The sequence below is a fragment of the Varanus komodoensis genome, unplaced genomic scaffold, assembly GCF_004798865.1.
Source record: "Varanus komodoensis strain SLA01 unplaced genomic scaffold, ASM479886v1 scaffold23, whole genome shotgun sequence".
Classification (NCBI taxonomy): Eukaryota; Metazoa; Chordata; class Lepidosauria; order Squamata; family Varanidae; genus Varanus; species Varanus komodoensis.
Window position 1 is genome coordinate 15,625,647 of NW_025335627.1, and position 23,510 is coordinate 15,649,156.

Below are 23,510 nucleotides of genomic sequence, written 5' to 3' on the forward strand. Positions count from 1 at the left end.
TACATTGTCTTTTAAGATTTTGAATAGCTCAGCTGGAATACTGTCACCTCCACTAGCTTTGTTGTTGCTCAGACTTCCTAAGGTCCATTTGACTTCACATTCCAGGATGTCTGGCTCGAGGTCAGTGACCACCCCATCGTGGCTATCAGGGACGTTAAGCTCTTTCCAGTATAGTTCCTCTGTGTAATCTTGCCACCTCTTCTTAATCTCTTCTGCCTCTGTTAGGTCCCTGCCATTTTGGTCCTTTATGATGCCCATCTTTGCATGAAATGTTCCCTTCATATCTCCAATTTTCTTGAAGAGATCTCTGGTCCTCCCTATTCTGTTGTTTCTTCTATTTCCTTGCACTGTTCATTTAAGAAGGCATTCTTATCTTTTCCAGCTATTCTCTGGAATTCTGCATTCAATTGGATTATCTTTTGCTTTCTCCCTTGCCTTTCGCTTCCCTTCTTTCCTCAGCTATTTCTAAAGCTTCCTCAGACAGCTATTTTGCTTTCTTGCATTTCTTTTTCTTTGGGATGGTTTTAGTTGCTACCTCTTGTACAGTGTTGTGAACCTCCACCCATAGTACACCAGGCACTCTTTCTATCAGATCTAATTCCTTTAATCTATTTGTCACCTCTACTGTATATTCATCAGGGATATGATTTAGGTCATACCTGAATGGCCTAGTGCTTTTCCCTACTTTCTTCAATTTAAGCCTAAGTTTCGCAACAAGAAGCTCATGATCGGAGCCCCAGTCAGATCTTGGTCTAGTTTTTGCTGACTGTATAGAGCTTCTCCGTCTTTGGCTGCACAGCACATAGTCAATCTGATTTCTGTGTTGACCGTCTGGTGATGTCCATGTGTAGAGTCGTCTCTTGGGTTGTTGGAAAAGAGTGTTTGCTATGACCATTGTATTCTCCTGACAAAATTCTACCAGCCTGTGCTCTGCTTCATTTTGTACTCCAAGGCAAAACTGGCCTGTTATTCCAGTTATCTTTTGGCTTCTTACTTTACCATTCCAATTCCTCATGATGATAAGGACATCATTTTTGGTGTTAATTCTAGAAGGTGTTGTAGGTCCTCATAAAACTGGTCAACGTCAGCCTCTTCAGCACCAGTGGTTGGGGCATAGACTTGGACTACAGTGATATTGAATGGCTTGCCTTGGATTCGAACTGAGATCATTCTGTCATTTTGAAGATTGTATCCCAGTACTGCTTTTCCTACTCTTTTACTGACTATGAAGGCTACTCCATTTCTTCAGAGGGATTCTTGCCCGCAATAGTATACCTGATGGTCATCTGAATTAAATTCACCCATTCCTGTCCATTTTAGTTCACTGATTCCTAAGATGTCGATGTTCAGTCTTGTCATCTCTTGTTTGACCACATCCAGCTTGCCTTGATTCATGGATCTTACATTCCAGGTTCCTATGGAGTATAGATCTTTGCAGCATTGGACTCTCCTTTCACCACCAGATACATCAGCAACTGAGTGTCCTTTCGGCTTTGACCCAGTCGCTTCATTCTTTCTGGCGCTACTAGTACTAGCCCTCTGCTCTTCTCCAGTAGCATACTGAACACCTTCCGACCTGAGGGGCTCATCTTCTGGCATCTTATCTTTTTGCCTTTTGGTACTGTCCATGGGGTTTTCATGGCAAAGATACTGGAGTGGGTTATCACCTTCTCCAGTGGATCACCTTTTGTCAGAGTTCTCTGCTATGACCTGTCCGTCTTGGGTGGGCCTGCATGGCATAGCTCATAGCTTCATTGAGCTATGCAAGCCCCTTCGCCACGACAAGGCAGTGATCCATGGAGGAGGCAACCTCCTTTATTGTATCCCAAATCTTGACCACCTTCTCTATCATTAATCTTCCATATTTCTTTGATTTTTTTTCCATTCTGTTATATATTCATATTACAAAATATTTACATTTTCCATCTCTTAACCTCTTTATAATCACATTTAATTTTTAAGGTCCATATTTAGCAAAGCATGATCTGTCACTTTTATCAAACCTATGTCTGAGTTACACACTCTAAAAAAACAAATAGTTAGACACAAATATGAAATCTATCCTTGAGTATGTCTTATGAACCAAAGAATAAAATGCATACCTTTTTCCATCTCCCTTTAACTCTCTTCATGCATCTTTCCAGTCAGTTTTATTCAGTGCTTTTTTTGTAAGAAAAATGTGCCAGAACTCAAAGCACTGGTTTTATTTATCATTTTAGCCAAAATGGTAGTACTATATTTTCTTTCTTCTTTACTAGGTATTGATTTTTCTTTCACTTTATCTATTACCATATTAACATCTCCAGCCATTATTAAAAATCCCTTCCTTATATCTTCCAACTCTTTAAACAATTTTTTGATTGTCAACACTTCTGATTGTCATTTGGTGAATAAATATTAATTAAGGTACAATTTTCTCAATTCTCCTTGTATTATAAAAAAATCTGCGTTTTCATCTTTATTTTATTAATCTTAAACTCAGCTTTCTTGGATATAATAATTGCCACCTCTCCCCCTTGACTTACAACTCCCATATGTTTTCTCACAGATATTCAACCATGATACTTTTAGCTTATTAACCCCTTCCTTTTTTATGTGCTTCTTGCAAGAATACAATATCTGCTTTATCTTTATTTATTATAGCTTCAAACTTATTTATTATCAAACCATCCATCTTCCTTGCAGATATAAGCAGGCTGTTCATCACCAGAACCAAATGTGTCATATAAAATAAAATATACAGTAAAAAACAAACTTCATACTAAAAGAATGGAGAGGCAGCTGGAACAGATTAGCAACCTAAAACTTCTGGGCAAGTACAGTTCTGATGTAGTGTGAAAAAGATCATAATGTTGGCACCTGTCATACATGGGTAGGGTAATCCACCATTGTATGATGCAGGTAAACTAGATGGTGCTGTGACTCTCTTGTGAAAACCTGTTTCAAGGTCAGTGCGAACACAAGCAATTTATCTACAACATTTCTTGCAAACTTGTCAAAGGCACTTTCTGAGGGTTATTTTATGTCAGCCCTTGATCAAGCAGACCCTTTATCCACCAAGAAAAGTTCTGCTGACAACTTTCCAAGGAGACACTGGTCAGAGAGAAAATGCACGGAGGGCACAAAAAGAGAGAGAGAGAGATTTTCGACAAATTCAGGGAGGATAAGCTATTGACAGCTTCTTGTCACTACAGTGATAGATCACCTCTGGCACCAGGGGCATCATGCCTCCCAATGCTGGGAAACACAAGTAGGAGGCTACTGTTGCACTCATTTCCCACTTACAGGCTGCCCACAGACAGCTGGCTTAGCTAGCCCATGATCTGACCCAGTACGGCTCTTTATGTGTCCTTATGTGAAATGCAGCAGCATCACTGCCATCAGCAGCACAAAGATGACTCCATTAATAAGCTCTTATTTTACACCGTATTCGCTACAAGATGTGTGCCACTTTCCTACCAGAAATTTCCCTGCTTGCTTCATTTCCCCTATTTCCCTGTAAACCAGGGAGCCAGCTACTTGTGTGGTGTGCAATGCAGCAGGTCTATAAATTAGCACTTCTAAGTGATCAAGAAGATGGTTAACAAATCTCTCTCTGAGCTAACTGACTCTGGGGCCCTGAAGTGGCTTGTCAGGGAACATATGCAGCCCTAGTCTTTTTCTGTGTTTTTAAACAAAGTCACCAAGTACCACTCTAGTGGCCATGCCTTCACACATGCCTTCACATTTGTGGCTTAATAAGCTTAATAAGCTTAATTGTGCTTTTTTCTAAGAAGCATCATAGTAGGATTAATAGCGCCTTTTAACTCTCATGCTTCCCTTCCTTCTATCATATTTATAAAAAATGCTAACCTTTTCCAAGGCTCCTTGGCTAATTGTTTGTGCAGGGAACATCAAGGTAGCATCTCCAGAGTGAACTCCTGCATCCTCCACATGCTCCGAAACAGCATGGCAAACAACCTGTTCAAAAAAGTCAGGAAAACTGTCTCCTTGTATAATGCTTTGAAATCTTTGATATCCATTTCCAAATTTGCAAAGTATAATAGTGAAGGTGGTTGTTAGCAGATAAGAAGCCAGTATTCCTTGCATATAACTATAGTTAGGTTGTAGAATCTTTAGACTGTATGTTTGGGATTATTTGTTAGCTGTGATATTCTCTGAATATTTGAAAAAAAGAACCCAGAAGATTTCAAGGTCTTTCATTTTTATAAGATCTGCTTTAAGGCTGTCTGTTCAGTTCAGCTGTATAGCACCTATATCTAAAGCTTTACATGGAACATTTGTCAAGTCACTGTAAAATTCCTTCTATAAATCCCAAAAAGAAAAAGCAAAATACTAAGACGTTCATACCTTTCCATTCTTTGCAACAGCATCCATTTCCACCTCACGAGCTCCCTCAATAAATTTTGTTAGTACAACGGGATGTTCCTGTTACCATAACAAGATAGGGAAAAAATATACATTTTTGTAAATATATATATGGCACTATGTATTTGTTGAAAGTTCCATTTCCAGAAATACTTGGGTGGAAAGAATGGTTTTGGTTTATTTTTCAGTTGTTGTGATAGAATTCTTCCCAGCAAGTTTTTAGACCTCATGTTGCAGAGTTCTGAAAATGAACAGAATAGTGTCACAGAAATGCCAAAATTGAGGATAGTATTAAGGAATGCTTCCATGCATATGCTTCCATGTTCATCACCAGAACCAAAATGTGTCATATAAAATAAAATATACAGTAAAAAACAAACTTCATACTAAAAGAATGGAGAGGCAGCTGGAACAGATTAGCAACCTAAAACTTCTGGGCAAGTACAGTTCTGATGTAGTGTGAAAAAGATCATAATGTTGGCACCTGTCATACATGGGTAGGGTAATCCACCATTGTATGATGCAGGTAAACTAGATGGTGCTGTGACTCTCTTGTGAAAACCTGTTTCAAGGTCAGTGCGAACACAAGCAATTTATCTACAACATTTCTTGCAAACTTGTCAAAGGCACTTTCTGAGGGTTATTTTATGTCAGCCCTTGATCAAGCAGACCCTTTATCCACCAAGAAAAGTTCTGCTGACAACTTTCCAAGGAGACACTGGTCAGAGAGAAAATGCACGGAGGGCACAAAAAGAGAGAGAGAGAGATTTTCGACAAATTCAGGGAGGATAAGCTATTGACAGCTTCTTGTCACTACAGTGATAGATCACCTCTGGCACCAGGGGCATCATGCCTCCCAATGCTGGGAAACACAAGTAGGAGGCTACTGTTGCACTCATTTCCCACTTACAGGCTGCCCACAGACAGCTGGCTTAGCTAGCCCATGATCTGACCCAGTACGGCTCTTTATGTGTCCTTATGTGAAATGCAGCAGCATCACTGCCATCAGCAGCACAAAGATGACTCCATTAATAAGCTCTTATTTTACACCGTATTCGCTACAAGATGTGTGCCACTTTCCTACCAGAAATTTCCCTGCTTGCTTCATTTCCCCTATTTCCCTGTAAACCAGGGAGCCAGCTACTTGTGTGGTGTGCAATGCAGCAGGTCTATAAATTAGCACTTCTAAGTGATCAAGAAGATGGTTAACAAATCTCTCTCTGAGCTAACTGACTCTGGGGCCCTGAAGTGGCTTGTCAGGGAACATATGCAGCCCTAGTCTTTTTCTGTGTTTTTAAACAAAGGAGCGGCCCTTTGAAGATGATTACATCATGCAAAGCTTCTGCAGAGTCCAATGAGTGAGGATACAGGAAAGCACAATCAATGCCTTGAGTAGAGATTCCCTAAGATAAGGCAATCACACAATAAAAGCCTTAATTTAGAAGGTCTCAGTCCCACTAATTCCAAAGGAATGCAGGGCCATAGGCATATACCATGGATGTCAAAAGAAACATTCCATGCATTGAATGTCATGCTTCCCGGTGTGGTCATCCATTATATTTTCACATCTGCACATTTTTTAATGCCACTATCATTCTCATGGTCCATGAAACACAGGAATTACAGTGGTACCTTGGCTCACAAACTTAATCTGTTCCAGGACTCTGATCGTGTGCCAAATTGGTCATGAGACAAGTCAAATTTCCCCATAAGGTTCAATGTAAATAAGGTTAATCCATTCTGTAACCATTTTTTAAATCAGAAAATGTGAAGCAAAGTGACAACAACAAAGATCGCGGCCATTTCCCCCATGCCCACACCCTGAGCACAAGTTGTTTGTGGGGGGGGGTGGGATGGCCGAGATTGTGCCCATCTTTCCTGCAGGAGTGTGCCCATGGTCTTCCCTGCACAAACGCAACTGCAATCGCGGCCATCTCCCCACTTGGGAGGGGTAGTGGGGAGATGGCTGCGATCTTGGTCACCACCCAATGCAAAGTTCACAACAGAGTTTGTGTCAACATTTTCATGAAATTTTTGTTCGCAAACCGATTTGGTCATGAACCAAGGTGTTACTGAGCCGAAGTACCACTGTATCTGGAAGGAAAGGAGAAGGAAAGCATATGCAAAACTGGGGTCTGTCCCTGCAACCCTCCTGTATCCACAATGGGCTTGAAATGCTCTGTTCTAGGGCTGGGAGAAGACACAAAGCCACATTATGCATCCCTAACTGCCCCCATGGATGTTTCTAAATTCTCCCTGTCTAAACATCCTCCTACACTTTGGCCTTTAAAATTAATAGGTCTTGTTTACAGCACCTCAAAGATGCATTAGCCATCTGCTATTCTCCCATTCTTTTAATTTCCAGTCACTGTATTGACCAGTGCAGCTTTCAATGCATTTTAAGAAGATCCAAACCATCAGAATATGCACATATTTGTGCACACTGGTGGAATACATGAATCTATGGGAATATAGGAACAAGGATTCTTCCCTTAATGCATACCAGGGTCATTGTGAAAATGTTGTAACCTAGGTGGAATGAAAGAAGAGGATGCAAAATCAATATATAAAATGTGCATGTGAGAATGCTGGAATTCATTGTAGAAATTCCCTACCTTAAATCAGGGGGAAAATGAGAAAGAATACGGAGCACAGAAAATCCATCCACTCAACAGAAGAGAAGGTAAGAGAAAAGATTGTATCACTGGGATGGAGGAATCATAGTTTTTGATGCTTTCCTCCTTCGCCATGTGAAAAATGTCCTTAAAGTACAATCTTTAAGCAAGTTTGCACCCAGCAGGTTTTTCCTCCCTTAAACAAAAGTAGAAAAGTCTATACCCTGCTCTAATATGGTCCATTTTATTACCTCGAAGCTCCATCACCCCTCATCTGAGCCATGTGCAGATGAGACCTCTAGCAGTGCCACATGGAAGGATGGTGCCTGCAGCAGAAAATCTGACTATGCCCTGCTCCTCTCTCACCTACCATACCTACCGTAAACTTCTTCTCAGCATTGCTCCTTTTAGTAACCTGATACATCCCATGATCTTCACTCCACTATTTTCCACCATCCACATTTTCCTGTTCCACCAGGAGACTACCCTTTCTCCTTCACTGCTCAATAGAACTGCCTCCCAAAACAGATGAATGCCACCTCTCCTACTTCCTTCAGATCCTTCCTCAAAACCTAGCTTCTCTATGAAACCCTTGGACAACAGCCTGGTTCCCATAAGCTACTGAAATGTAACCTGAAATGAAAGGCAGCAATATGTAACTGAATCAATGATCAACCTCATATTGTGTTTCTGTTTACCCCTGACCACCCTTCCTCTATTTTTCCCCACTTGTGTCAGTTTTAGGTTGAGAACAGGGACCTGCCCGCTTGTTCTGGGTGCAGCACTAACAGTCAAGGGACTGTTTCAACAAGTGGGTAGGAAATCCATGTAACAAAGCATGGAGTTGACCAGGAAGCAGCCTGGCTACCCAGGTAATTGGCAATTGGAACAGTGCCTCCCTCAGGGAATCTATCTTCTCACCAACACTGTCGCCAGCCCCTGTTGCCCACATCTTTTTCTTCAGCATTGCTACACTTTGCATGCTTGACAGGCAGACAGCCAGCACACAAGTATGCCTGTGAGCATTTACATCTGAAGCTCTGCTTTTCACTATCATAATTGTCTGGGCCAGAGTGAGAGGATGATGAAAAAGCAGGCTGCAATGGCAAAGAGAATAAGAACAACTGTCAGTAGGCCTTGCCAGAGTGTGGATCCTTGGAAGGTCTCACCATGCCCATCTTTACTGCCAACCTTGAATCCAGTTGGAAAGCAGGGATGGAACCCTCATGGTCCAGGAAGTCAGGTATGGCATGCGGAGTCAATAAGTCTTAGCAGTATTTCTGCTTCTTAATGCCCAATCACTGTGTGACACTAAGCAAATCACAGAGCACCAACTTTTCTAAAAAGCACAGAACTCCCAGCTGGAACCAGATGAGCAAAAGTGATTGGTACGTTGGATGCTGAGCTCTTGAAAATCTAGTCTAAGCGGCTTAATAGCAGTGACTGGATGACTCACTTTTGAAAATTGGGAGTTCTAAGAACACGGAAATTCAGCCTTGAAAATGGCCAAGTCTCCTAGTCTTTCATCTGATCCTCATTTTTTCCAAATGGAAAAATAAACTCTGAATGTGCAGGGATGGAGAGCAGGTTTTAATCCTCTGCTAAATGATGTCCCCAATACCAGTTTTTTAATGGTCTGGCATAGAAATGTTGGATACTTATTCAGTTGGATGGGAAAAAGTAAATCACTGTTCTTAGACACCTCTTTGAAAAGAGGCAAAGTCTTACCCATTGTCAAGGACAAGAGGCAGGTTTCTTTCCCAAGAATCATGGTGCATTTTCTGCCATAGAAGTGAACTTTATCCATAAAATATAGGAGGGTGCCTCCATACCCAGGGCAAAACTGTCCCATTCACTGACCCTGTGTGAGGAACCAGCTCTGAAGCAATGCTGCTGCTATGAGGAGAGTATTAAGGAGTGGAGGCCTTGCTAAATTTTTCCTCATGTTCTAGTCACTAAGAAGAATGGGTATTTACCCTATCCAGGTAAAAGAGGGGTGAAAAACTTTTGGGGCACCAGGGGCCCTTTCAACCCCATTGGAACCCCCCCCAGCAACCACAGTGCTATCACCATACCTGCAACTTGAGTCCATACACCCAACCACAGTCATGCATGTGCAAACACACATACATTTATAAAAACCCAAGTCTTATGCACACACACAGCCTTCAACCCAACAACTCAGAACAAGATTGCTCAGAGAAAGGCAATTTTAAAATGTCTTCCTCTCCCTGAGGATCATGATCCAAATTCCTGGGTGAAGGGCAGAGAGCAACATTAAAGCCTGTATGCCCTCGTCTCAGTGCTCCTCTTCTTATCACTGGGAGGAGAAGCTTTACTCTCACTCATTGATACACAAACCAAGAACTTTCCTTCATGTAATTTCAAAGCATTGTTTGAAAGAAACCAAAATAGGGCTCTTTAATCTTCCATTCCTTAGTCCCTTTCTGCAGCTTCTTCATATATTTCACATCATCAACAGAAGCTACAGAAGCAACTTAGCAGAACATACAATTGTTCACAACTGTATGTAACTATTTCTCAGGATCCATTCCCTATGTGCTCTTTCTTTTCCTTAAATATGACTTGACAGACCAGACTTCTCTATTTATATAAAATGCAAAGTAAAACCAACTAGCAGCCTTTGTCCTTATTTGCATGGAAAATTTTTGATGTTTATAATTTATACTGTAAAAATTAATAGGTTGATGATGATGGCATATAAATGCCATTTTAAATTAAATGAGTCTCTGCCCTTTGGCCAAAAAAAAGCAAGGAACACAAGCTGAGGAGCTGAGGAGTTAAATATGTATTCCTTTTCATTTAAGGACTAGCAGGAACAAGGAACTTTTTAAAACAACAGAGCAAGGTAACATTATTAAGTGGGGTACTAAGGGCACATTAATTGGAAAGAAAAACAAAAAAGGGTCAATGCTCTCAAATGTTTCTTCATTTGTACTTCAGTGCAAATCAACTCAGTTAATTAAGTAGGAAAAGTCTGAGATGGAGCATTTATTCCAGGCATAGCAGCAGTGATCAAGCTGATAAGTACACATAAAGACATTTTTATCACCATCATCATCAAACAAGAACTACTACTTCTAGCCAAAACTGCACTTTCTATGCTGCAGATGAAGGCATCTGCGTGCTTGGGGTAACACTGAGGTTTGCTTAACTCTAACCCTAACTCTTTTCTAAAACTCTAAGGGGGGGGGGGGACCTAAAAAAGCAAAAAGCAAAACAAAATGAACAAAGCATGATCACTCTTCAGATTGTACAGCATTCTAACCATCTGACAGGAGGTGAGGAAATTGTAAACAGGAAGGAAGAGAAAATAAAATGGAGCTTTGGAAGAAAGCATTGCTGAACAGGAGCATTCCACAATGCAATGTTTTGATCTGAATCCCACTGGCTCTCTTCTCTTAGGCCTGCAGAATCCTCATTCATGCTTGGGTCCTGGTTTAACAAAGTGGATACACCTGAACCCACAGGGTTTTAAATTGTACCCATTCTGTTTATACTTCTTGATTATGAATGCATAATCAGTGCTTCCTCAGTGCTTAGGGTAGATGCCAAAGAAGGGAAAACCACATAGACAGCTCTCAACTTCCAACTTAGGCGCCAGTTTAAGCTCATTCTGCTTAATTAAATGTGCTTCCAGGTCAGGCTCCATTATTCCATTGCTCTGCCTTATTCAGGGATTCCAGCCAACATCATCTTCTACTCATAGCCCTTATTTCCCACCTGCCTCTTCCATCCTTTTTATTAACACAGAAAATCCATCAAGAAAGAAAAGGTGGAGTAGTTGCACAATGCCCTCTCCATCTGGATTCTGGGAGTCAGAGCAGCTTTGTAAATAGGATTAAAAGATGGTTTCAGTTAAAAAAAATTAGGAGCATGCAAGACCTTGGGCTAGTCCTTAGTTGCCATGCCTTGGTATTCCTCAGATTTTTAAAAAAATGGGACTAATATCCTATAAATAGTATTATGTTACTGAGAGAGAGAGAGAGAGAGAGATACTTGTATGACCCGCAACTTGCCTCAGTGCAGGTTTTTATCAGTTGACACCATCCACTTCCATGCACTTTTAGTTCCCACTTAGACATGGTACCTCTTTTTTTCATTCTTGCTGGAGAAAGGGCTATGGACTTGAGTGCACCTACAGACTCTTCTTGGTAGTGCAGTTATAGAGACTGTCATGGCGAGCTCTGTATTTCAAAATGTCCCACTATACAACTATTAAGAATGTAAAGGGAGGTAAAACAGCTTAAAAGAAACATGGAATTTCATGTCACTCCAAATAAGGAACAGCTAAGAGGTGCCTGCTTCCTGTGAAGTAAACTATCAGGATAGGATATAACGATAGTAAATGCAAAACATGGCACTACAGAGATGGATGAACAAAATTAGTTGTATTCAAATAACCCAATTTCCCCAGACCAACAAACCTCAGATTAGTAGGATAAAAATTAGGACATGTTAAATGGAAGATTTAATTTGAAGTGAAGAAAAGCATGGTATGATACCTGAAAAGCTCTGGTTGCTTCTGCTAAGAACTTCTTCATCTCTTTTTCTGTATGTACTACATTCATTGCTGAGCCACTGTAAGGAAAGAAAAAAAGGAAAGACTCTTAGGTTAAAGAGGCTGTCATAGCAGAGTTTTCATGCTCACCATCTTTCTCCCATCCAAATCACTGCTGCTATTCTTTTATAAGTTGAAAGGGCAAAGGGATTGCTCACCAAAGAGAATCAGTACTATACTTAACCCTAACAGGTTGCGTGCCCCCAAAAAACAGAAAAAAGAGCTATTTCCTAAAGAAAACAAGTTTTGGTTTTGCAGTAAATGTTTCCCAAGGTCTTCTCTTATTCAGTCTTTTGAAATGGTTTCAAACACATCTTGGTGTTGTTGGAAATAGTTATTTGTAAAAGGTTTCAAAGGGGCAATGAGTTTTCAGCTCAGTTTACCATGAAGTGTATAAGGAATTTGTTTCTGCTTAAGCCCAGAAGTTGCCCCATGTGCATGTATTTTGTGGGCAAACTTGCATACCATGATCATTTGCAAACTGCATACTTCAGGAAAATGTGCACTTTCATTCTTTTGTCAATGAAAGTATTTTTTTAATGTGCACCCAAATACATACTTTCCCATTCAAATGTGGGTAGGATTTCACAATCTCAAACAGGAACAAGGCAAGGCCAAGCTTCTGTGAGAAATTCCAAGAACTTTCATTCACTAAAGACTTGCTGAGTTTTCCACCACAGGATGCAGGATCTTCCTTCCACTGATGGAAGCACTCAGTTCATGGAATTCTCAAGGATCCCCTTCTCTGCACCATCATTTGTCTCACTCAGCAGGGTCCCTTGACCCTACAGAGCCTTACTAGGGGTTGGAATGGCTGTCAAGGGGAAGAGAAGGTGGGGAAGTCACCTTCTACCAGTCCCGTTTCATGAAGCTAAATGGGGAACCAACACTCTTAATATGTGCTTTTCCTATATGGCAGGGATGAACAACTTACGATCTTCCAGACATTATGCTCCATCATCCTTTAACATTCATTTTGGGAAGGGCCACAAGTTGCCTGCCCTGATACGGGACAGTTTGCAGAACACCCAACTGGTTCCTTTTTGTAGTCATAAGAACCATGTCAAAGAAAGCTGAGAGCATGTAGGCCTATTACTTATAACATCAAAATACAATGTCAACACACACTCCCTGCTTTATCAGGGTACAATTTGACATATTGCCAACTGTACTTGTATCTTTTCAACTGCAAAGCCTGTAAGATAGTTCTAGTATACTAAATAAGATAGGTTGAGGATTGGTTTATTTTTCCACAAGTCAGGTATGCATTTTCTTTACATAGCTGTTTTGTTATTTTCCTTTGCATAAATAAAGTCACACAGAGAAAGCCTTTGAAAGAAAGAAAAGTCACCCTCATGATAAATTTCCAACATGACTGATGAATAGGATTTGAACACACTATTCATGAATGAGGATGAACTATGTTTCAAAGTGATGCTCCATTCTGAACTACCTCACTAAAACCCATGATCTCTGTAACATATGGTGCATACAGATCACCTGAAGGCAATTCAGCAATACTGTTCATTTTCCCAAACCCCACAGATCTTGACAGGTAGCCAGGGAATAACAGCCTAGTATAGGAATTACAATTCATAATATTTAATAAGAGGGGTGATTGCCCTAAATTCTTGGCCATCGTGAGATATATACCTCATCTGAAAACACTGTTAGTCACACTTAGCATTTATACTGAATAAGAAGTCAAAGTGCTTCTTCACAGATACTGTTTTAGTAATACTTCAAAACAATTGAACAATTAAACAATTCTTTGGCCAGGGCGACTTATTTTATATTGTTAATTCATTTTATATTTTTAATGTATTATATTTTAATGTTTTGTGAGCCGCCCCGAGGCTTTGGTGAATGGGGCAGCATAGAAATTTTCTAAATAAATACATTAATAAAAACAAGTTAATATTATTACCCTTATACAGTGACCCAGAGCCTTGCCTGAGGCCACTAAGTTCATGAGTGAAGTGTGATTGGGACCAGAACTTTCTAGCTCATGGAAGCAGGAAGAGGGATCCGACAATTATGGAAACAAATACAGTAATATATGGTAACAAAATTAGCTGCATAGATAAAAAATAAATATTCAATTCTTACTGCATTTCTTTAAGCAGTCTTTTTCAGGAGAAGAAAAAGCTTCACAGATAAGGTAGCTGGATTTGTTTACCCATTCAATAAAGTAATTTTCAGTTATATATACATTTCTCAGATGTTTACCAAGTTAAGACAGTGTCAACATGCCAAGTAGATTACAGCGCTAGTAACTGACTAAGAGAGTAGATCCAACTGCCTAATATTTGTGAAGCAATTTTTCTCCTTAGAAAAACTACCCCCAAAAAAATATTTTGGAATTACAGCTACAAGTATGTTCTTGTCTACATGACTCATATTGTTTCAGCTTTTCCTTATCTTCCTACTCGTACCATGCAATTCTAACCACCATGGTACATCAGCTCTTATACAGTGCTTATAAGAATGTAGACTAGCTATTTATTTTTATTAGCATTATTGGATATAATCAGGATGAAGCCATTAAGGCAGGTCTCTGGAGAAGTTATTCCATGTGTCAATTACCTTCAAAGGAAGAGTGAAACTGCTTTTGCAAGACGTTCCCCTTTTTCTAAACAATCTTAAGTAGTCCACAGGTCAGATAAAATAATCCTTCCATGTTTGAGAATCCTGTGGATGTTTTAAAAATCTCATTGAAAAGAGGCTTTGATTGAACTGTTTAATGATCACTCACCATTAATTGCATCGTGATGGCCTTTTGCACATAAGCTTATGGCTACACTTCACCAGAAATCTCACCCCACTCCCCCAGCTTATAAATGCTTTCTGCTTCAGTCATTGTCAGGGTTGCATCCCTCAGACTGATAGCTTGCCTCTCTTTTATTATCAGAGGGCTTCGACTCAATTTCCATTTGCACTTGTGAACTGCGCTCAGCAAACTCTATTTCTCTTCCTATCCTCTCATCTGTGAATAAGCACTTCGCTGCATTAAGCTTTGGAGAGGGAGTATTTAGAGCATCCCTGAACATTGATTCAACTCATTTCCAGATCTCTTTGTTTTGTTTTGCCAACCACATCCTGAGAGAAAAGCAGCTGCCATGGCACTTATTTGACATAATACAGCTACAGGTAAAAGAGCATTTTCACACTGAAGCACGTACCTGAAGATATTGTGAACATGATGTAGATCTATCTGTCTTCCTTAGGTAGTGAAAAATGAGGCTGGCAAGATGAGTGCTGTTAGTACTCTCAGGGCCATTTCCAATTTACCATAATGCACATTATTCATTCCACCCACCCCAGCCCACTGAATGAATGAACCAAACACTACAGTAAATGTCAGAACTTGGAGAATGGTGACATTTACTGCAAGACCTAGCAGGAAATGTCAGAAAAGTGGTGCCATGTGCTTTGTTTCTGACAGTTACCTACTTAATTATGAGTCCTCCTGAACACAGGCCATTTCTGAAGAACCTGCACCATCTCTTCTCACTTCCAAAATGGGTGTCCTTAAGCAGCAGGTCCCTTTCACTGGTGACTCCTAAACTATCAAACAGCCCAGCTAGGGAAATTGGCTTGATCTCTTCTCTCTTAAATTTCAGGAAACAAGTTAAGACCTGCTCCTGTATCCTATTTTCAAACATTTGATTTTATGTAAACTCCCCTGGGAATCTTTTAAAATGAATATTTATAAATAAAAAGTTTGGGGTCCTACTGACAAGGAATCAAAAAGGTGCTATAACAAGCAACTAAGCCTGATCACTTGTGAGCACATCTGGGGAATTACCATCCATTCAATCACCAATGGAAAATACTGATGCCATTTTCTGCTGGGGCATCTGGGAGTTGTAGTTTATCCCAAACATGCCTTGCATAATGACATGGGCTACATCCTTCTCAGTTTTGAAAGAAGAGTGTGAAATGGAAGGAAGGGAGAACAAGGGAGCCTTTCCCACGCAAGAGGATGCTGCCATAAATGCAGTTGCTGTCCCTTAGAGAACAGGATGGAGTTTTAGTGTTGGGGTCCAATGTGCAAGGGCTCCTAATTCACTGTTAAGATACTGTAGCATGGTAACCATTCTTTATCAATAAATACTGGAAACAAAGGATGCTTTTTTGGAATCATTAAAGGCATTCAGCTCAATTTTATATTGACGAGTGGGTGTCAGAATGTTATGGCACATATTTTTAGGTGTTTTTGGAATCTTAAGAATTACCAATTAACAGTCAACTTTTACTCAATTTTTGATACTTACTACAACTTGTGTACATTGTACGACTGATCTGTGCTTCTGTCCAGGAGACTATGCGGCCAAAGCCCCTCAACACATTTTTGATGGGATATTTATGTATTTGATTTATTTACAAAGCCTTTTTACATGCAGAAAGGCTGCTCAAGGTAGGTTACAAAGTTTGGAAAAATCAGTTACAAAGATCAGTTACAATAATATAAGAACAGCCCATCCAACAAGGAAATTAAAATTACAGCAGCCATTACCATTCTTCTGCTACAAGTCTATCATATAAAAGTGTTAGTAATAAAAATATAGGATTACGCACATACATGTTTCACAGCTAGCACCAAAGCTTTCAGATATGGATGTGTGATCTCCTGAACTGCTAAATACACATCTGAATGTGCATTATCCACAGAGAAAACTAATTTTACTGCCATTGCATTCCCATGGCCATGACGCTACAAAACCCAATTTTCCGTAAGAAGTCACCCTGTCCTGGTACTGCAGAGAGAGGCTCCTCAAGCTATTTACAGGTTCCAGTTAAATGGTATTGTTTTCTAGCTTGGGACACAAGCCTTACAAGTCCTCAGACTGTCTCAGTATAAGACCTGAAGGCATAGCGAATGATGCCATCGGGGATGCCCAAGCATCACAGCAATGATGGAAAGGCTTTCCTTTCACTGCACTTGCTTGGTGCTGGTTACCCTCCTCAGACAGATAAAAAGCAAGTGAGAAAGAAAGGAAAAGAAACTCAGAGGGGCTTCAAAGGAGCCAGTTTTAGGAGGAGGGGCTGAGAAAGCAATAGACAGAGAAAGAAACAGGATTACAAAGAATGTTCTGAGGTGGCAGGTGGAAAAGAGAGGAAGATGATACGGTGATGGTTACTGGCTCAAATGGCTTTTAGAGGGAGATGAGACTAATTCATGGAGGGCGAGTCTAGCCAATGCTGGGTATAGGAAACTGAACTAGAGGGAATCTTGATCTGATCTGCCAGGGAACTTCTTATGTCCTTATGAGAATCTTAAGACAGAAGGAACTCGAGCAGCCTCTGAACCTGGTGTCTTCCAGATAGTTTGGACTACTCCTCCAACATTCCTGCATTCTGGATTTGAAGATCAAAACCTTTGGAGTGCACCAGGCTGGGGAGGGCTAAACTAAAGGGAAATGAGAACAAGGAGAGATAGCTGGGACCAGTGAACAAGTAGAGCAGGTAGCATTTTGCTGCAAAGGGTACAGAGTAGCAATATTTTGTGATTGTGGCTGGATAGTGCAGAAGTATTCCAACAGTATGTCAAGCCTCTCTGGCCTCAATTTGTGCAATTTCCCTGTTCAGCTTGTGCTGGGGAAAAAGGCTTACCTCAAAACATAGGAAGGTCTTAACAAACAGGGGTAGCCAACCAAGTTTGCAAATTCAACAGCATCTTCCTAAAAAATTGGAAAAGATTGTTTTAACATGCTGAGATACTTCGATTTCTAAAAAGAAAGACTACTTACATTCTCACCATACCATTTACAGGAGCCATCCAATTCTCCTGTATTTTTTCCTATGGATTTTCCAAATGAGGAATGGAACACCTTATTTACCCACATGACAAATCTAGTGATATCACACAACAATTAAGGGGAAAAAATCTCAGCACAAACTCTCAGCCTGAGCAAAAAAAAAAAAAAGTCTGCAGTCAAGCTACGCTTGTTATGTAACCACTCTAGACTCCTCCAGGACACAATGAACAGGTAAATCTGACAGTATTATAATTTTTTGCACTCTTCCTTGATATCCAGCTTAATTTGGATGTACTCAAGACGGCAGAAGCTACAGAAATTCTTGGAAACTTCCAAGATAATCTGTCTCACCAAAGTTGAGGAGGTCCAAGACTAATCCTTTCCATATTTTTTATTTTTCTTAAAACTGAAAACATGCATAGCAGTAGGCTGCATCTGAATAGAAGAAGAGCACAGGAAGAAAGTTTGCTTATCTTCTATGCTTGCATGGTTTATTTTGGGCTATATAATGTCCAGAAGGGAAAGAGTTAACCAGCCTGGTGAGCAGATCCTTCTGCTCACCAGGCAGTCTTTTTCAGTCTGTTCCAGGTTTAGAAAATATATGAGAGAGAGAGAATGGCAGAGCCCTGCCTAATATGTCATTTGAACATTAGGGTTTGGGGGCAAGGTTTCTATACAAGTTATTTATTGTACTGCTAATGCTGTATCTATTTTTGGTTTCATTGCTGCACTGAGATCTGAGCACTACCAAAAGAGCGCTTCCTTGCTTGCTTTTCTGCCTACACACCTCCTAGATGGAGCTGTGCTATAGTGGAACAGCAGAAATGCAAGAGAAGATAAAGTGCTATTTCTGCCACTATAATTTAATTTGTCTTTTCCCATTCAAAAAATTAAAAAAGGAAGGGGAAGGCAAATACTCAGAAAAAGAAGAGAAAAAGAAAAAAGAACTGTCAAACTGGAGGACCATGAATCCCTTAAAAGCCCATAAACAACCATGTGTAAGGAAACAAAAGCACACAATAAATGCTTTTAGTAGTCAAGCAGGCCCATAAAAGGCCAACTTCATAATAAAGTTCTCAGTTTTAAAAAATGCCAAACTTGAATAAAAATGCATATTTTAAAATAAAATACATGCACAGGTTGAGAAGGAATCAGATTAAGATATTAATGTCCATGCAGTTTTTAAAAAGATATAGCAAAGATTCATGCAGAAATATTGATATTATTAGTTATTATATTAAATTTAGACCCTGCCTTTCTTCTTGCAAGGAACCCAATATGGTATACAAGGTTCCCCTCTTTCCATTTTATATAATGAAAAAGAATGAATAAATGCAAAAAGGCCACAGATTTGAAAGATATTAATCTGTGAAAGCCTGTCAAAGGCAAAATAAAGCAAATATACCTCCAGCTGAGTATTTTCACCATTTTTCACATGGGAGCCACAAACATATCTCAACAAAATATTGCCAAAAATATTTCAACGTGAGAGCCACAAAAAATACATTTTAACTATATATTCATGGAAGAATTCTCATCGGCTTCCTACAAAACATTTTTGAAACAAATCAGAGTGGCAAGTTCTTAATGTTTTCTTTTTAAAGAGCTGAGTCCTCAAGGTTGTGGACTGTGGATTGGCCTGTGGGAGGGGAAACTGAGCATATCTAGACCATGTGTCATTCCTTCAGCTGTAATTTAAATAGAGGGAAAGAGGCAAGGCTGGAGGTGAGAGGAACAAGACAATATCACAACTTCTTATCAGCCATTGAGAATGCATGAATGCATTAATTAAAAGCACAATAGGAAAGTTACACTGCAGCTGCTAATTTACTAATCTCTCTTTCCCAAAGGAGTTTCAGGTAAAACAAAAGAGCAACTTTGTTACAAGATGCAAATTGGCTGTTTGCAGTAAAGCTAACATATGTGTTTCTCCTGCTTCTCTTTTTTGCTGTCTGTAAGCTGCAACCTACCCTCCAGGGGCAATGTCAGTTTGCTGAACACTGTGGCTGGAGCTCTGAATCTTTTATGTGGAGGCCGGCCTCTCTGGGGGGGCCCTACCCCACCACCATGCTGTGTGTGCAGACTTGCTGAAATAAAGTTACAGGGTCCCTCCTGAGGAGCTCTGCTGCATCCAGTCCCCCTGGATCGGCTGCCTTTTTGCCCACATGCGTTTCTCTTCAAACTAACCCCTCAACCAAGTCTTTCTTCCTGAGCTGCTGCTGCTTCTTTTTTTTTTTTTTTTTTTTTTTGGTTGAATCAAATGCGTTCCTCTCCCCAACCATAAATTTCTCTTTACAAATAGGGAGAGAGTGTCCTTTAAAGACAGAGTCAGATTTTACAGTATATGCAAATTTGTGCTTTTTTCTCCATGGTCCTCTTGGAGGTATTTCTCCATACCTCCTGCTGCTTCTTCCCTACCACACCAAATCAAAAGAGTGGAAAGACAGGCGAGGGCGGCAGCCAATGGGAGTAAAAGGCTGAGGAGAGCCCTGAGTTATGGCAACAATTCTGGCAAATGAGAGAAGGGGGAGGAAGGTTTTCTCACAGCTGCAATAAGCAAGGCACTGTGACTGAGGCTGGAATTTGACTTCTGCTGGGGCAGCAAGCATGTGGGCAACCAGAGGCAACAACAGAAGGGGTGGTTTCTCCCCAGTCTTCTCAATGTGCCACATGAGGCAGGGAGAAGTAGAGGGCAGCACTGCAGCTGATTAAGGTTGGCCAGCCTCGTGATGAAGAACACTATTTTAGCCTGCAGCAAATGTAAACACAGACTTGAAATCCCACAAGCCTTTAGCTCAGCATCCAACGCCATACCAAACGCCACTGGCTCCACCGACAGAGCCATCTACACCATCAAGGAAAGAACATGTTAACATACTATGCCTATTGAGGCCTAGGAAGTCCATGTGGTACCTCACTGAGGTGATAAACTCACTTCAGACAGTGGATGGGGCATGTGAGAACATTCCTTCATCCCCTTCTACAAAAATTCTCTCCAAATAAAAATTAAGCACTTCAGGGAAAAGCAATCAGGAGCACCTTCCCCACTACTTTTCTGTGTGGAGGGTTGGAAGAAAATACAATCCAGTGAGCATCCCACTTGCATTCTGAAGTGGAACCAGCCCAAACACAAATTTATCATCTTGGTGAGAACTAGAAATATAATGATGCTTTCCTCACTGGGACACTTCGCCTGCGTCTTTGATGAAGAATGACTGCATCCTACCAAATGCAGGCAAAAGAAATAAAATTGTGAATATTGCCTTAAAGTGATTGCTAGGCACAGATTAAATGTACATCTACATACCAAGGAATTAACGGCTTTCCAGGGTGCCTGAGCTACCTGCAGCTCATCAAGAACAGCTGAGAACACAGACCGGTCTTCTGCACGGTCGATTTGCAGCGGGTTGGTACCCTTAATTTTAACTCCACTTCTGTACAGTGGCACAGCCAGGTTATTGGGAATCTGCCCTCCTACAGAAATGATGCAGCCATCACATTCCTAGAAGAAATGAGAAAATTAAATGTCTGCTTAGACATGTAGAAAGGCTGACCAACTCAGTGTAGCTCGATAGTTAACCACATACCCATTAACATGATTGTTGTTAGGCTTAGAAGCAAAGAAAGAGAACCGGTTGGATTCAGAGAAGCACAAACTTGCTTTATCTTTACAATGGAGGTTTCTCTTTCTGGCAGCAGTCTCTTGCACACACATCCCAAAAAGGCCCCTCCAAAAGATTCAGAGTACCTAGAACAGCTCTTTGTGGTGCAGTGATGCCAAGGACTGTAGTTAAACAGTTCTAGCTTCTGAAGGCCTCCACAGTCACATTCCTCTTCCAGTAAATACCAGGTCAATATGATAGAACTCCCTCCTTCTCTTCTACTCACACACCACTGACTACTTTTGACATGGCTAAGCTGGGTAGACAATTTAAAAAGCAGCAGCAGAAAAGGAGTATCTCTTTCCTTAATTATGCCAGGAACCCTGACTCGTTAAATAGCCAGTTTCTGTGATCTAGGAAGGACAGTTGATCTTATTTTCAAAAATGGATGGTTTTACAAGGAGTTCTGCTTAGAAGATTTTCACCTGATTTCTTTGAAAATAAAGAACAGAAGTAGACAGGTGATTATTAACTCAATTACAGTTCATGCTGGCTTGCTCACACAGGAGAAGAAGTCAAGATTTCAACCCTTTTAAGAACAGAGTGACAACAGAAACATATTTTAGGGTGTTTGCACACAGTTAAAAAATCCAGTGATAGCGACCAGCCCTTTCCAGGACAAAGACCTTCAAAGAGTACTGCAAGTCTATCAGAAAAACTTATAAAAGTAACTATGAAAAAGAACACACATACAAACCCCAGATGCCCTTATGTTTATGTTTAGCTTTTGCAAACTATGTTTATGTTTAGTTTTTGCAAACTGGTTAGCGTCAGTGGCATTGTCTTCATGCATAAAATTAAGCATGTGTGTAATTACTTTCACAATCACAGGTTGAAACTAAGCTCATCAAGGACAGGACAATTTGAGCAATAAACAACAGTGAAATAAATTACATCAGCTCATAAATACTGTGCAGCACATTTCTGGAAAATAACTCTACATTTAGTTGACATTTGTTATTGAATAGTTACTAGGAACAGCAACACCATGTGGAATGTAATGCCAAGATCGAAACAAGGAGCTGAAGGGCTCAGCCAAAGGTGTCATAAAGCTAACTTTCAAAATAGTTTGGCTTGTTTTAAAAGGGCCTGATATTGGGTTTGTTTTTGAGACAATTAGATTTTTTAAAAAAATACCTCCCGCTTGTAGATGTCCAAGATCCTCTCCAATGACAACTCCTCAAAATAGAGCCTGTCACACTCATCAAAATCAGTGCTCACTGTCTCTGGATTACAGTTCACCACAACTGTCTTTTTGCAGAGCTGACGCAAAGTGCGGATGCATGAAACAGCACACCAGTCAAACTCCACGCTGCTCCCTGCCAACAAAAGGACACACTCAATGGAGTTTAACATGTACAGTATTGTGCAGAAAGGTCTGAAAATAAAAGTACATAGCAAGAACAGGACAAAGGCTCTAATGTCCACATGTGGATTTTGACATTTGAAATGGTAGCCTGTGCACTCCCACTGAAAAAAAAACACCTGCATATATCTTATTAAAAGGAATGGCTCTTAGCCCTATCTGCTTAGAGTCCTTACCAAACCTATGGGGCTAAAAGCCAGCATAGCCTTCTTACAGATCCACCTGTCTACAGAAGTAAGCATTTGCTCTGTAGAGACTGGGTGAGTGATACTTATGCTAGAAGTAATGCCAAGAAATCAAAGAGGGGTAGCTGTGTTCATTCACACACAAGCCTAAGTCTACCAGTAGCTTCACATTTCCTGCTCCCACCCTGGCGTGTATAAACCCTACTTGGTCAGGATGGATTGTTGTTGCTATTATTTCTTGAACTCCATTGGCTAGCACCACAGTGATGATTGGCATCTTTGTTGATCAGGGAGATAACTCACACAGAATCTGTAGAATTTTCCAGGTTTGGGAATGATTGAAATATTAGCACTGTGCATAGAGGGCAATAGTGTGCCTGTTTCAGAGATATCTTTGTAGACATCCAGGAATCTAGAGGAAGGATTTGGAGACCTTTTTATTTAAACATCATTTTAATTGTTAAAATATATGATCTGGCCAGGGCAACTTCTTCTTCCTTCTCTTTTCTCCTCCTATATTATTTATTTAATTATTTTATACTGATAATTTTAATTTTATATTATTATGTTTGTAACTCAGTGTATTTTTTGTATTTTTGTATTTAATGGTAATTTATTATGTTCTATTGTATTTCAATGTATTTTATTGTGTTGTAAGCCACCCCAAGGCTTCGGCAAGGGGCGGCATAGAAATGTAATAATAATAATATTAATAATAATAATAATAATAATTGATTGGAAAACCATCAGGGCTGGTTTTCCTACAAAGACTGTGAATTCCTTTCCTTTGAGGATTTACAGAGTACACATCAACTGCAACAAAAGATACACAGGCAACACTTTCAAATAAAACATATGTTCCACTCTGTATATGGCCCAAAAGCATTCACCGCCTTGGAATCCCCAACATTATTGGAGGAATTGGCTAGTTTTACAAAGACAAGCAAGCCAACATTATATCTTTACAAAA

General features: G+C 40.2%; 1 protein-coding gene and 1 long non-coding RNA gene across 2 annotated transcripts in view; one reads left to right on the forward strand and one right to left on the reverse strand.

Annotated features, from left to right (window-relative positions):
* Window positions 1-202, forward strand: part of LOC123024302 — a 451-nt gene extending 249 nt beyond the window's left edge. The window contains exon 2 of the long non-coding RNA XR_006414895.1: window positions 83-202. This is a non-coding gene — a long non-coding RNA (uncharacterized LOC123024302). The remainder of the gene's footprint in view (window positions 1-82) is intronic.
* The window catches only part of CPS1 (carbamoyl-phosphate synthase 1), a 173,081-nt gene that overhangs the window by 36,199 nt on the left and 113,372 nt on the right, over window positions 1-23,510 (reverse strand). Inside the window, exons 25-30 of the mRNA XM_044431870.1 lie at window positions 22,127-22,308; window positions 20,635-20,829; window positions 17,182-17,249; window positions 11,510-11,585; window positions 4,351-4,428; window positions 3,853-3,960 (exon numbers count right to left, since the gene is read on the reverse strand). Of these exons, the coding sequence (XP_044287805.1) occupies window positions 3,853-3,960; window positions 4,351-4,428; window positions 11,510-11,585; window positions 17,182-17,249; window positions 20,635-20,829; window positions 22,127-22,308 (707 nt within the window). The remainder of the gene's footprint in view (window positions 1-3,852; window positions 3,961-4,350; window positions 4,429-11,509; window positions 11,586-17,181; window positions 17,250-20,634; window positions 20,830-22,126; window positions 22,309-23,510) is intronic.